The following is a 14,541-nucleotide window of genomic DNA, read 5'->3' on the forward strand; positions in this document are numbered from 1 at the left end:
GAACTACTGTTTTTTGTGTCCTTTGTGAAGTTTAAACATTCTCCCTTTTTGTACTCTCTTTGCATCCCTCCCCAGTGATAATGAAGTCAGAGCTGAATGTAATAAGCCCAAAACTCTTGCTGTGTTTCAGCACTTCTGAGGACCTTGGCTACCTCATCCCAAAAGGTCTGTCAGCCTTCCTCGCTCTCGTCGGCTGCAACAGCCGGAGGGATGGCTGTGACTTGCTGACAGGGAGCTGTAACGTAGAGCAGAACCAACGCAGGGGGATGAAATCTGAGCTACAGAAAGACAAGGGACGGGAGCAAAGAAGTTGGCCAAAGTGAAGCCCATGTCCTTCTAGGTCATGGGCGTTATTCATTCAAGCTGGATAAAGCTTTATGCTATGTATTTCTGAGGTCGCTTTAAACACACATGCAGTAGAAACGTGTAGGTGTACTAACTTTTAATCTGACATCTACAAATTTTAATTTTCGCCACTGTTTTTATTGCCCAGTGCAGAAGGCCTAGCGATCGCTTTCTGATCGTGGATGCAAGTCAGAGGTAACCCTTTAAAACTTCCATTGCGGCAGGATCTCTTCAGCCAAGCGTGGTAACTTTGTTGAGGTTGTCTTTTTTTAGCTTCCATTTCTGGGCCAAAGGCTCAAAGAAGAAGGAAATAGGTGAGATGAGAGCGCAGGCTCCAGCAAAGAGGAAAGAACAGACATATGTCTGTGTGTAGTCATACAGCCACCCTAGAGGAGAAAAGATTGTTACTAAAGCTGTTGGACTTTCTCGCAGAAAATCAGTTGGGGAGGTGGGTGGGAAGGGAAGGATGTGTGTTCTCATTAAAGAATTCCTCAGATGTTTTCTTTAGGTCCTCTTAACTCTTCATGAATCTGTCACTGGGGAGCGTTTCCAGCCGATGCATGAAAAGTTAAGACTATTGCCATTGGTATAATAGGCAAACTCGGAGGACGCTCTTCCTCGGGCAGAGGAAGAGTAGGAGCTGATGTCTCCTGATCCTTGCAGTGGACACATTTGATTGCATTTAATCCTTGACTTTTTTTCCTGGTTTAAATGAGTGGGTCAGGAGTAGCTGCAGTGAGTATGAGACCCCGTGGGACTAATGAGATTACTTGCACGTGTTCATATCTGCAACATCTGGACTACAATCTCCAGATCCTCCAGGCCTGCCTGCTTGTGAGCAGGCCTGATTTAGTGCAGCCTGTGATATGAGAGATCCCAGACCTGGCGCTTGGAATGAACTTGCTTAAAAGTAACCTTGCAAACACTTAATTAAAAGGAGAACCTGAACTCCATAAAGACTCAGGAGTCTGCATGGGGGCAGGTCACCTTTTAATATGACCTAATATCGAAGTGTTTTGTTTAGTTACAGCATGTAATCTAGTATCTCGACAATTACAAATGTGGATATTTGCTCAGTTTGAAACTAAGATATACAAAGTGATGAGAGCTGCTGCATGTAATAAAAAGCCTAATACGCTTTCAAATCTAGCATAAGCAAATTGAAATTCAGCCAGTGAAGCCCCTGGGGTTGCCACGATTTGCACTAGCAGCAGATCCGGCCCCGGTTTGGCAGTCTTAAAACCAGCCCCAGTTAGGAAAGGAAACAACAGTACAGCCCCCAGAGATCCTGTTTTTAGCTGCGCGGGAGCATTGTTCCCGCCGTCATCTGCGAGGGCTGAGGCTCCAAGTGGGAAGGGAAGCAGTGTGCCGCTAAGGATTTGGGTTATGTGACAAACAAGACGTCCTGAAATTTTCCTTTGCTGTAGATCTTGCAAAATCTTTCTGGGGGCATGTGCGCAGGGGAAAGGCTGGGCGCTTCCTCGCTGCTTTGCTCTGCCCTTAGCTTCCCTGCAGTGCTGCTCACCCGTTTCGGTTCCTCATATCGCATGGCTTTCTCAGGGGAAGTTTCATCTCTGCTCTTTTCTCAGGGATATCGTTTGAGCTCCTTGCGCCCTTCAGCCAGAGGCACAGAGCCAAAAAGCCACGTTGCTGCTGAAGACGGAGCTTCCTGCTGGATGGGGGATCCAGTGCCGGGGCTCCCGAGACCGTGGAGTCAGCGACGTGGGTGTTTCTGGCTTGGAATTCTTCTGTTTTGCTAAGTGATTCATTCTCAAAGGTGGGATTGTGTTGTCCAAAAGCCTGGACTGCAGGAGTGATGCTAACAGAGTCATTCGTAACATGTAGATGTGCAGGACAGAGCCAGTTCTGGAGCTCTGATTTTTTTTTTCTTTCGATCTCCTTCAGGATATTTTTAAATGTGGGATTTTTTTTTTTCTATAAGCTGTACTTAGTGCTGAAAAAACAGCATTGCCTCCTCGCTGGCAGCATACCAGTAGATGGTGATTGCCTTTCCATCGCGTGACGCTGCAGCCTCTTAAAGCACATGCAGCGTCTGTGTCCCCTCTCCCCTGGCCACAAAGGGAAGAAGAAGGAAAAAAACACTGGAAAAATCTTCCTGCTGCAGAAAGCTTAATTCAAAGCTAATGGTCAGCAAATTTCAGCAAAGCAGCAGTTTTGTAAGCAATGCGAGTAAATCCTTGGCGCAGAAGTGGTCCAATCTAAGCAATCGCTGCACTTGGGCTGTGGTCACGGTGTTTAAATTGCACTGGCAAGCTGTAACCAGGGGAGGAGCAAGGCACCTCTGAATTCTGGGGAGATTTTTTTGTTTGTTTGTTTTTCCCCGCTACAAGTCCTGAGTAGGGACTATCTAGTGTGGAGACACAGGTGGAATTTAGGCCAGGGCATTTAAACTCGTGTTAATACACCTTTTAAGTGATTCCTTGCTCTGCCCCTTCACCACCCAGATTCATTAGGGCTGGACTTGTGTATGCTGGTTGCTGCAAGCTCTTTTGTAATCTGGGATTATGTGGGGGTTTTTTCCTTTGCCATTTGTGTTGCCTCTGGAAGTAAAATATACTGTTTCCTTAGCTTGCCTGTGACTTGCTCAAATGACGTTTGTTCTGTCTCGTTCCATTTTGGGTTTGTTTTCCAGAATGGCAGAAGCATCCAGCAAATGTTGGCAGACAAGCAGTTAGGAACGAGCCATCAAACTTTTCACCTCTGGGCTTTCAATCAGGGTGGCTGCCTCCAGGCTTAAGGGCTTTCAGTTAAGCAGATTTGTAGGTAAGTCACCTTTTCCTTGTATTTTTGATTAGACTTTGTTCTAATTTTTGTATGCAAAATAAGCACTTTTAACCTTTCTGGCTGGCATTACATCTTGGGCTCCATAGCATAAAAATACTTGAGTGTTATAAAATTCTAGGAATTGTGCTTCTAAATTCAAGGCTTTGGGTAAGTCCTGGAGAGGCCAGCAGCAGTCAGAGGCACTTAACCTCAAGAGCTTACACGGTGGTTAAATCCCATTTTGTATTCTGCAAGGATCAGATGCTTTTGCAGACTTGGAGAGTTAATAGGTAGCTTCTAGTCACATTCTGTTTTCACACCTAATACAGTTGTATTTGAGGAGAAAATTGCAGAATTTATTTTGCATCACAGACCTAGATTGTGAACCTTGAATTGTTTCCCCTCTCTTTTCTGGGAGCAAATCAGTATGTTATCAGTGAGGGAGGCCAGAAGAATGAGTTTGCTTCTTGGCTTTATTTCGTTGTTATTTAGCCCATCTGCATTAAGACGACTGACTTCTGTCTAAGGTTTTTAGCAGGAAACCTGCTTACTTTACAAAATCTAGAAACGTTCAAACAGCATATGGGTTAGCATCTTCAGCAAACAGAAGCTTTTCTAATTAGCGAAAATATGTTGGAAACAGATGAAAGTAATAGCTACGCTAGCATGTGTAAGGCACAGATAAAGGACAGCTAAATTATTTAGCTCTTTTCGTACTGCACGTTATTCTGCGGGAGAATTTACTGAGACGGTTGTACAGGTATTGCTTTCTGGTGGACATGCATCTTGCATCAGCAGAAGAGATCTTAGCCGATATAGGCTATATATCTCTGTGACAGTGTAAAGCACACGGTCAATTAAATGCTTCTGTTGCTCTAAATAGCATCCCTATACAGAGTTTTGCCAACTGAGAAATATTGATTAGGGATATCAGTTTTTCACATGCCCACAGTATAGCAGCGTTGCTAAAAATTTATGGCACAGAGCTGGTATTTGCGGAGTACTTGGCAGCTTTGAACAAAGTGCCTGTCCAGGCAGGGGACAGCCGATCTACGTAGAGTCAGGAAGCAATAAACGGAGAACGGGTTGCCAGTTTTGTTCGGGATATATTCACTAGGTGAGTGACAGGCCATCATTCACACTGGTATTTGACCTTGCAGCTTTTTCTGTTTGCTTTTAACATGTGAATCTAGGAAAAGCTGAAGATGCTGATGCCGTTTCCAGATACGAGGTAGGGCTGAAGGGTCAGTGAAAGGATAAGGGTGTATGGAGCAGAAGGCAAGTCCCTCACTCGTAAGCAGAGTCTGGAGACTTGCTTATAAACACTTGAAATGTGCCACATACTTAAAACTGAGTTGGTTTTCTGGCAGAGGAAAAAAAGGCTTTTCATACTCCTTATCTTTAGGCCCAGGAGCTCTCGTGGCTGAGTGGAGTAATCTTCTTGAAAACAAGAGATTATTGGGAGTTCTCCTCATTGGGCTTCAGTGCCTTTGCTTGGTGGGGAGTACTGCTGGGAGCGTCCTTGCTTTACCTTCCTCTCCTTTTCTCCCCTCCCCTAGTTTGCCTTCCCTCCAGGCCCTCTGTATCAAGTTCAGTGTTAACAACGCCCTGTTGTTAGTAAAATCCACGGTAGTGCGTTCATTGCTCTTCTGCCATGGTCAAGATTAAAAGGTGGGGTTTCTCCCTCCATGTTGGTTCATATCTGTGCAATTGCCACGCTGCTAGTGGAGCTTTCCAAGTTCATAAGTGAAAGTATTTCCTGCGTATAGAGATAACTTTCTCCAATATGTTTTTTTTCCTTAGATTCAAAAGCCTTCCTTGGATGCATGCGGGTAAGGGAGAGAACCAGAAGTATGTTTTCTCGCTGGCCGGAGAGATGATGGTTGTGGTGGGTACGTGTTATACGTAATGCAAGAGTTACCTGTTAGAGGGGGCCCGCCGATGGCTGCTATCCCAGCAAAGAAGGCAGAAAATCCCAAGTAGCTGTGGAGTTTTTGTACACCAACTAGATCTACCTGTTTTTATAAAAACCAAATTGATAATTATTGGTATAATGTATGTGAGTGCTCAAGCACAGAAGGTTTTTCTGGGGAGCCGCGTCTTCAGCAGCCATACAGTGTTTTAAAGGACCTTGCCCCTATGGATCTGGCTCAGCCTTGCATCTCTTCGCATCCTTAAGGTCAGTACTGAAATTACTAGGATTTCTGTCTTTCAGCTGTCTGGGCATCTTGAAACTGGTAAAGGCTTCAAAGTCTTTGAGGAAGGTATTTTAAACTCTGAATGTGGAATTGTAAGGAAGATGCCTTCCTATCTGAATCCTGCCAGTGCAGTCTGCCTGACCTGGTTTGTATGCGTGACAGATAATTTTGTGATCTGGCCTGATAGTCACGACCCTCTGTCTGAGCATTGGTGCTTGAGATAGCAAATGAACGGAGTTAGTGGGTCCGTTCTGGTTCCTGTGTGGCTGAGCATGATCTGTGAGCTGCAGCAAGCTCGTGTAGAAAGGAGGATTTGGGAGGCGATTAGCTGAGTCAGGTCGCTAGAAGTCTGCAATAAACTCCCAGTATTTCTGTTGTCTGGCCTGGGAATACCAGTAGGGAGCTTTGGGGCTCTGCGGTGGCTTGAACTGGGAAGCCTGGAGGGCAGAGCCCTCTTGGGCAAGTCTGCAACAGCCAGCTTTGTGAAAGGGGTTTGGGGTATTGTGGAGTATTGCTGGATACACGGGATATTAACTTTTTAATGAAATTTCCTACTCACCAGCACAGGGAGCACCAGAGCCAGGAATCCACCGCAGAAAATGGCGAAGGCTACCACGTAGGCCATGAGTAACGGGAACGTCGTGGCCAGGGGACAGAGCAGGTTCGTGATGCCGCACAGCACGAGGTAAGTCACGTGGTAGTGGTACTTCTTGGTCCAGTTCTGGTCGGCAATCCAGCCGGAGAGCAGCTGGCTGACCATCTCCGTGATGCCTGGTGGGAAAGCAGAGTTCACTGGAACGTCAGAAGAAGACTTTTTTTTTTTTTGTTGCTGCTCTGTGATGCACTACGTTGTTCTGAAATGCATCCCGATTCTGCCCGCTGTGTGCATTAAGGATGTGACCACAAAGGACTGAAAAGCTGAGAAGTTACAGGAAGGCATTTTTGGGCTGTTATAAAATTCATGCCTTTTTTTTTTTTTCCCCTCCCTCCTTGCCTTGGTGCCTGCTATTGCCAAATGCCTATGGGTGCATGAAAGTGGTCTGTAAAAATCCGATTAAGGGCTGTGCAGTCAGCATAAACTTCTGAAAGGCCCTTCAGTAAAAATAGGAAAGATCAGTTCGTCACTCTTTATCTTTTTTAAGATAAACGAAAAGCAGAATATTAAGAATTATGCTTACAGCTATTTTAATTTTTATGAAGACTCCAAAAAGGACAGAAGCCCAATGTTTTTTAAAGGATAGACAAACTTTTTTTTTAACACTTTTGGATATGTATTTATAGACTAAATATCAGAGGAGTGTTAACTGTCAGCTAATACCTTGCTGACCTCTGTCCCTCCTACTCTTAATTCAAAATGTCACCTGCAGATGAATTGCTGTGCTTTCCATCTAGATTCCTTGACAACATACCTCATTTCTAAATATTATACCGCCATGTGGAAGTAAAATTTATTTTTGTACAATAAAATATTTTACAATGACTAAGGCTGGAGCCACTTTCTTAACATTGTGCAACTTTGCAATACCACCTTATAATCAGGCATACCTTTTCCCCCTTGCTTTGAGGGGAATATGCCAAATTCAGATGCCTAGATCAAAGTGATGCCTCTTGGCGCTGCATTTCTCTCTCTGCTTACGTTCCGTGGGTCAAACCATAGGTCTTTGGGTGCTGAGTGACTTGGGGAGTTTGTGGGCTTAATCAAACCCGGGACAGCTGTGGGAAGGCCCAGGGGGACAGATAGCACCTAGGTAACTTGAGGCTTGCGTGTGCGCTGCCGAAAGGGCGGGTTATCAGCTAGCTGAGGTTGAGAGAACCACCCACCATGTGAGAGAGACTTTGTGCCTGTACAGAAGGCAACGCTATATATACAGAAGGTGGGTAAGGGCTGTGAGCTAGCTCTTCGCTGAAGATTTATTCTAGGACGTATTTAGGACTATTTCTTGGCAAAGGTTGCATGATGCTGCTTTCCTCTCGTGGTACCGCTGCAGTTATAAACCAGTTTAAAAGACTCTTGCCTACCAGCCACTGAAACGAGGTAAGAGGCGTCCATGCTGCTTATGCCCAGCGTCCGGGCTCTGGCGACCAGGTGGAAGGTAGGAACAAAGTAGGCCAGCTGGCTGAACAAAAAAGACCACGTGAAAATGTAGAAGACGGGATCCTTCAGCGGGGAGAAGTCGAGGCAAGGCTGTGCGTTTTCTTTTCTAGCTTGTGGCAAACATTTGTAGCTCCGCTGGGCATCGTTGGCTGTTTTGGGCGAGCGGCTGTCCGCCGGCGGTTTCTCGAGCCCTCCGGCGGCCAAGGAGCCTGCGCTCCGGGGCGTTGGGAGTCCCTCGGTGGTGGGGACATCCTGTGTACTTTGAAGCTGTGTTTTCCTGCTGGTGGTTTCATCCAAGCGTCCGACGTGGGTCTCCGAATCCTTCCTTGGCTCTTCGTTTTTAGCAGGCGAGGGCTGAGGCAGCTGGGTGCTCACGGGCCGCAGCAACATACTGGACGGCACTAGGTTTAGCATGATGCCTCCGAATATCAGGAGAGTACCTGAGCGAAGACAGAGGGTAACTTTGGAGCGTGCTAAGAGAGGCGAGGTAGGAAGTGACCCCTCTAGAATGGGATGTGGTTTGTACCGAACATGGAGAAAGCTCTGCAAGCAAGGAGGTAGAAGTGGTCTTGCAGGAGCCCTTATTTCTACTTTTCTAGCTGGAAGTCCCTTTCTGATATATATACACACATAAAATTAGAGCTATTTCTGGGGTGTGAGAGTTTCTGTTCTGTTTTCACTCATTAGGAGTCCACTCTGCATGAGGGGCTTTCATGATGCCTGAAATGGAGTGTAGTAAATGGGAGAAAGTCGGGATTTTTAGTTTCTGTTTTGGTTTCTGAGGTTTTTGTTTTGACGCTGATTTAACCTTAATGACTGGATAAGTGTTTAATCATTAACAAAGGTTATGTCCCCAAACTGTCCCAAAGAGGCAGAGTTGTTCCTTGATGCATCTAATCTTAACTTAAAAAAAGAGCTTCTTATCCTGTCCGTGCAATGGCTAGCCTGTCTGTCCTCCTGTAAAATCCTTTCCTGAGTGCCCTCTTAATGCTGGCGAAGCTCGGGGAGGGTGGGGAGAGGGAGATTGCTCACCTTGCCACCCGTAAAAATCGATGAGCAGCTGAGTGAAGGGCGCGAGGAGAAATGTCAGCCCCATTCCCGAGCGGGCGATCGCGCTGGAAAAAGCCAGTCGCTTCCTACAGCGTTTGGCCATCATCACAGCAGCCGCCTGGTAAAGGCAGGAGAAGCCCATACCTGCAGCAAGGGTGGAAAGAAGATGTCAGTGCCCGGGAAGGGACCGCTGTGGAGCAGTTGATGGTCTTTAGTTCATGACCTCAGTGTTGTTTTGGCACATGTGGCTTTGGATTTGCACAAGGAAATACCTGTGCCTGGCCTCTTTTACCTCTCCTATAGCGAGGTTTATGGTTTCAAAGGCATGTCATGCGGAACGCGTTCCCCTTGTAGTGGAGCTACTCGGACGTGGGCTGGAAGCAGGGGGACCCCTGCGGTTGCTACCCGTGGGGATTTCATACGTGATTTTTAGGATCTGGCTTCTCTGTGCTATGTACCCTCAGTAAGGGGTTCGAAGGACCAGGATTCACTGCATGTGTTGGCTCCAAAGAAAAAAAAAAAAGGCAATGTTAGTTTGGTCTGGCATGTTGAAACGGGCATTTTGTGTTCCTGAGTGTAAATTTCTGGGGAAAGAATTGAGGGTTTCATGCAACATCTAGCAAAATGGACGTGATGCTCTAGCAGTACAGGACACACATGGATTTCCATCGAATGAGCTGCCTCTGCTCATGGTGCTCAAGAGAATTTGCCATATTGCGAGCAGCCGCCGACTCACCCGAGAGGAGTCCCATGGAGACGCAGAGGAAGGGGACGCTGGTGGCCTGCGTGCTGATCAGACAGCCACCGGCGACCAGGCCAGCCCCCACGATGGAGGTCAGCCGTTCGCCCAGCTTCCCACAGACGACGGCAACCACCGGGGCTGGAGAAGAAAGAGAGTGCTCTTGTGATAAAAGTGGATTTGCTTTGGTACCACTGAAGATAAATGATGCTTTGCCTGCTTGGGGCTGGCAGTTACCAGGTTTGTTGCCCTGGAGGAAGTAAGTTTGCCAGGCTGTAAATGTTTTGCTGGAACAGGTCTGTTCTGCTCTTTCACACGAGAGCTGCAAAGACACCTTGCCCCATAACCAGTAAATTAGGGCAATAGGGCAGGGGAAGGAATTGAAGCCCAGACTTTCAGGTTTTCATAACCTGCTTCCTAATGCACAACATCATTCAGCCACGGTGAATTATTCAGCGGCTGGTTTGCTCTGCGGCGTTAATAGTGGTGCTAGAGGAAAGGTGGTGCTCTGAATGGATCTGGTCTTGTGCAGTAGACCCTCTACAGAGAGACACCAAGACCTGTGCTTCTTGGTTCTCCTAACACGCTACTGCTATGGATACGCTTTGGTGTCTGCACATCTTCTGGTTGCAGCAGCTATGGTGGTAAATGGATCTACGACCCATCCTCAGTGCCTGTTATATCAATATCTGACTGTGGGCAAACAGGCTTCGGATGGGAGCGATGTGCTGTATCCCGAATTCCCGCTCACCTCCCAGGAAGCGCAGAGAGGACATGATGGAGCCGATCCAGCTGATCTGCTCGGAGGAGCCTCCCACCTTCTCTTGGAAGACCACAAAGAAAATTCCAAAGGTTTTGAGCATTCCCATCAGGAGCACGTTCACCTAAATTCAAATTGGAGTGAGGTAAGAGGTCACGGTGGTCAGGAGTCTGCTTTTGCTTGTGTCTCGTGTGTTCCTGAGGTGTGTGCAATTCTTTGTGCTAGGGAAGAAACAAACTGGGACAAGTGAACTCGCGTAGCATGTGTTAGGAGAAGGTCAGTAGAGTGGGCTTGTGATGGCCCAGTTCTTCTCCAAGCTTGGAGTTTAATCTTAACAGAGCCTCCAAAATCCATCTGTACAAACCTGACACAAGCTAGGCCCGCTCTTCCAGTGAAAAAGAACCGAATAACACTAGCTCTGTATGTTTTTTTCAGTTCTAAAAACCAAATCTCAGCTGGTCTCTGCACTTTGAAATGCTGCAAGTAGCTGATGGTAAGGCGTAGAGTGGAGCACGTATGGATATTACGAAGCCAGGTTTCCCAGGCTAGCCCTGCCACAAGGGCAAAGGACAGTTCGTGTCCTCAAATTTATTTTTAACTCCCTCCCTCCTCCCCTATAGCTCGCTGGTTAATCATTGGCAGCAAGTTATTTTGTATGGATGGAAAGTTAAGACTGCTTGACCGCGGTTCTCAGCTTTTTTCATTGGGTCGTGACAGTGCATCTACATAATTGATGGAAGGATCACCCATGCTTCACATTGCGTGTGGTATGAGACTGCAAAGCATGGAGGCGTTGGAGAATTACTGCCTTTAAATGTTTTTGAGACCCCTGGTCCTACTGGAGTAGTGTAGTCGAGTGTATACGTGCTTCTTGCACGTTAGCACCCTAAGGAGAGGGTGACCAGGTCAGATCCTCGGCTGCTCGAGAAGGGAATCTCGCCCTAACCAAAGGTGAAAGAGGCCCCTGTTGAGTTGGAAACCTCAGTGTTGCTACATATTAGGAGGAAAAAAAACCTCATATAGTTGCAAGCTGTCTTTTGTCCCAGGACTGCAGGTTCTGTGCCCTCACTTAAAGCATCTGAGACAAGGCGTTTTCAAATGGCATCGCAAGGGGAAACACCCCTGCGTGTTCACTGAAGGTGGCAATCGGTCTCTGCTCGGCCTGCAGTGAAACGGGGACAACGTCTACCTGTAACATCTCACTGCCCGGATTCAGTGTAGCAAAGCACTCGCCTCCTCTTAGCAATAGCTTAATTTTGCCATCAGCTCGATGGGATCAGCAGGTCCCAATGTCCACTCCACATGTGCGGGAGAAGGACTTTGCTGGGCGAGAAGGTCCTCGGGTCTTTCTGTAGGCTCCCAACTTCAGAAGCCTCATAGATGAATTTGCGCTCTGCTTACCAGAAAGAAGTGAAGCACCACTCCCCATGCCCACCCTCCATCAGGAGCTGCTTCCACTGGTTTTTTTCCTTTCTCCTCTGTTGTCCTTGGCTGGTTTGTGCTCTCTGCCTCTTTCCTTTCCCCTGTAAATGAGAATTTCAGGATGCGTTAGCACCTTGCCTCATTGATCAGGTTGTTTCAATTAACCCGCAGACCTGCTCTCAAAGCAAGCTGATGCTTTCATGTATCCTTTTGGTTCTCAGCTTTTTCCTGTTAATGAGGCAGGAAACAGTATTTTGCATTTGGTCATCAAAGAGAAATTTTCTGAGGATGGGTGAGGCTTCTACCAACCTTTTCCCAAACACATGCTGAGCTGCATGTTATCATTGGCTGCAACAGTTTCATTTCCTTTGTGTTTCCCTCCGAGTTATTCTGGCTGCTTAAGAAGCCTTAGGCGCTCTTAGGGGACAGGCATCTTGCTGCATCTCTAGAGCATATAGTTAGGCTGGTTTGTACAAGGAGAGGGGGTGTTTCACCATCTATCTGCATCTATCTCTGAACTCTTAGACTTGTTTCCCATCTTTATCTCCTTTCTGTCCTCTCCGCTGTCCTGGATGTCTATCAGTGACAGGCATCCTCCTTCCCGAGCGGCCGAACCCGAGAGCAGCTGGGTTGGCGAACCTGAAACTTTTCCTTACCAGCTTGCTGATGCATGGTGTAAAATCGTCCGAAAAGCAGTAGATTGGAAAGAGGAATAGTCTCTTCATTTGCTCCAGAAATCAGATTTCTGCCTCAGCGCCCCTAAGTCTGTCCCTGCGTTCATGTCCGGCTGCGGTGGGGAAGGAACAGAGGGCTCGTTCTTCCCGGCGAGCCGCGAAGCAGAGCTATCCCGGAGCAAAAACTGGAGCCCGTGAAATGCCAGGACTTTGTGGACAAGCTCTTCCTCCTCCTTGGAGGCAGTGCTCCGGCTTGCGTGCTTGGAGGCGAGGGAGTCCCTCCCCTTCCCCAGGCCGGGAGGCAGGAAAGTGAGGCTTTAGCTGAGCCTGCATCTGCCCGGACGAAACGGGAAGCTCCAGAAGGAAAGTCTGCACGGATACGGCATCGGGCTCGGCGGCCTGCTAGACGTTGAGCAGAGCAGTAGGTGGCAATGGTGGACTGGAGCCAAGCTCCGATTGCGGCTGGATCTGCAGGAGAGCGGAGCTTTCCCGCCGGCTTTCCCACGCCACCCAGGCCGTGCTGCGGAGCCCCTTAGCTCTCCAGCCTCTGGACCTCCCTCGCTTAGAGGACACAGTTTAGACAGGTTTTATTTTCCAGCTAGCTGCTCTGCAGCTGGACTGGGACAGCCACTCTTCGGCAGCTCTTTGGCAGAGCTGATAGTTGTGTAGGGCTTGGGCTGGCTCAGTGCCTCTATTGTAAATATGCACAAACTCTGCTACAAATACAGCCGTACGCTTCCCCCCCGCCCCCATTTTTTGCTTGACCTGTCAACCAAATCAGCATGCCTGAAATCAGATAAAACCGTCGGGTCGTGATGCTGATCTCCCTCTCCTCCCCTCCCTTGGCAGAGAAGGCAGTACTCCCTCTTTCTGTAAGATCGCAGTAGGCTGTAGCTGCCTTGGCTGGAAATGCTGGATTAGACATACTGAGGTATCTTGCAGGATTTTCCAATAATAGGGTTCATAATACCTGCATTCATCTTTGAGCATAATGTTTTTGCAATGAAAATGGTTCGAGAGCTTGAAGGACAGCAGGTTAGAGGCAGGCGGGGGGCCAGGGCACTGGTGAGAAGTCGGCGGCAGCATCTGGCGTCTCATCTGCACGCTGAGACGCCAGACATCCGCGAGGAATTGCTCGAGCCGCTCCCCTTCCCCGCGTGCTGGCGGGGAGCAGATGCGGGGGCCCTGCTTAATGAATGTCGTGTGCAGTTTCATGTTCCCAGGGCTCATTCCCTGAGACACCGAACTGTTTGTGCCCTTCTCTGTTAATTGGAGTGCTGAAAAACGACCGTGTGCCCCTGCCCCTTGTCTGCTGCCCTTCAAAGAGCCTGTGGCTCTGGGAGAGCAGCTTTTGCTGGCTTTTGGTATTTTAAAACATGCATCTGCACCCTTTTCTGAATAGAAGGGCTTGGATCTTGAATATGAAGAAAAGCAAAATGATTTAATAGTTCGTTGCGTTGTGCCCTATGCCTTGGGGTGGTGCTAGAAGCGTGGGGGATGCAGGGCAAAATAGAAAAGCTGAGCTTTGTGCTGTCTTTCAGCAGCTGTGCGAGTACAGGGAGAGGTTAGAAGACCTGAGCGCAGGCTGGGTAACAGAAGTCAGCATATTTTTTGCTTAATACTTTGGGCAGGCTCCCTGCAGTGATGTGGGCATGTGGCAGCTTTGCATCGTTGGGGTAAGCACCTGGGCGCTCCTGGGTGCGGGCAGGGTCCGGCTGGAGAATGAGACTCAGAAAAGCTAATTCTCAGGGGGATTCTTGAGTGTGCGAGTAAAGGATGTCCCTTCACACCAGGCTGCAGGCTGCATGGCTAAGATAGGGCTGTTCATCCCATAACATCTCCCTGAGCAAGGTATGCAGGTTATCTTGGTTATGAACCAAAGTGTCCTTTTATTTACCCCAGCGTAAATACAGTTCCATCCTCTGATCCAGCCCCAATCATTAGAGCTTGTATTCACGCTCAACCCTGAAGCTTCCCTCCTACAGCTTTAAGCCTAAGGACAGCTGCAGGTCACCTCCTTTTCACACTCTTAGATACACAGGCAGAATTTGAGTTAACCAGGACTGCAAGGGGCAAAGGCTTTCCGCAGGACTGGTTCCTGGCAGCGTTTGAAACGGTTGCATCTGGGAGATGAAAACAGGCCTGGATTTGTGAAGGTGTAGCCAACATCCAGCTCACGCAGAGCAGGGGCAGCCAGAGCAAACAAGTTTAAGTTTGAACTTCAGTCTGAGGTGTAGTAAGCGAGTAACCCTCACGCAGGAAGTTTAACCAGAGGAGGCTAAACATTTCCTAGGAAAAATCCCTAGGAAAGTTTTTGTACCTTTTCCACTGGAGGAGTCTCCCTTAATTCAACTCTTTTTGCACTGGTCCATTTGTCTAGAGAAATGCTGAGAAAGAAGGGGTTGGAGGAGCTACCTCACCTGGCTCTGGAAATATCCCCCTTACTTCTGTCAGAGCAAAGAGAAGCAAGTGCA

At 47.9% G+C, this 14,541-nt stretch overlaps 1 protein-coding gene and 1 long non-coding RNA gene across 4 annotated transcripts; one reads left to right on the forward strand and one right to left on the reverse strand.

Annotated features, from left to right (window-relative positions):
* Positions 1-427: 427 nt before the first annotated feature.
* Positions 428-12,369, reverse strand: SLC16A4 (solute carrier family 16 member 4). 3 transcript variants are annotated; one of them, XM_026111792.2, is made up of 9 exons: positions 12,050-12,357; positions 11,373-11,494; positions 9,963-10,095; positions 9,209-9,352; positions 8,455-8,616; positions 7,347-7,862; positions 5,887-6,098; positions 5,051-5,144; positions 428-731 (listed from the first exon to the last, which is right to left on the reverse strand). In XM_026111792.2, the coding sequence occupies exons 1-9, from the start codon at positions 12,063-12,065 to the stop codon at positions 577-579; spliced, it is 1,554 nt and encodes a 517-aa protein (XP_025967577.2). In that variant the 5' UTR covers positions 12,066-12,357; the 3' UTR covers positions 428-576. The 3 variants fall into 3 exon arrangements, with proteins under 3 accessions (XP_025967577.2, XP_025967579.2, XP_025967578.2); XM_026111794.2 differs by lacking the exon at positions 5,051-5,144 and having other exon boundaries at positions 12,050-12,369; XM_026111793.2 differs by lacking the exon at positions 11,373-11,494 and having other exon boundaries at positions 12,050-12,358.
* LOC112990204 (uncharacterized) lies at positions 730-6,807 on the forward strand. Its single transcript, XR_010385261.1, has 2 exons — positions 730-3,129; positions 4,933-6,807. It is a non-coding gene; the product is annotated as an uncharacterized LOC112990204 (long non-coding RNA).
* Positions 12,370-14,541: the final 2,172 nt, after the last annotated feature.

This window comes from Dromaius novaehollandiae, chromosome 27, assembly GCF_036370855.1.
Source record: "Dromaius novaehollandiae isolate bDroNov1 chromosome 27, bDroNov1.hap1, whole genome shotgun sequence".
Taxonomy (NCBI): domain Eukaryota; kingdom Metazoa; phylum Chordata; class Aves; order Casuariiformes; family Dromaiidae; genus Dromaius; species Dromaius novaehollandiae.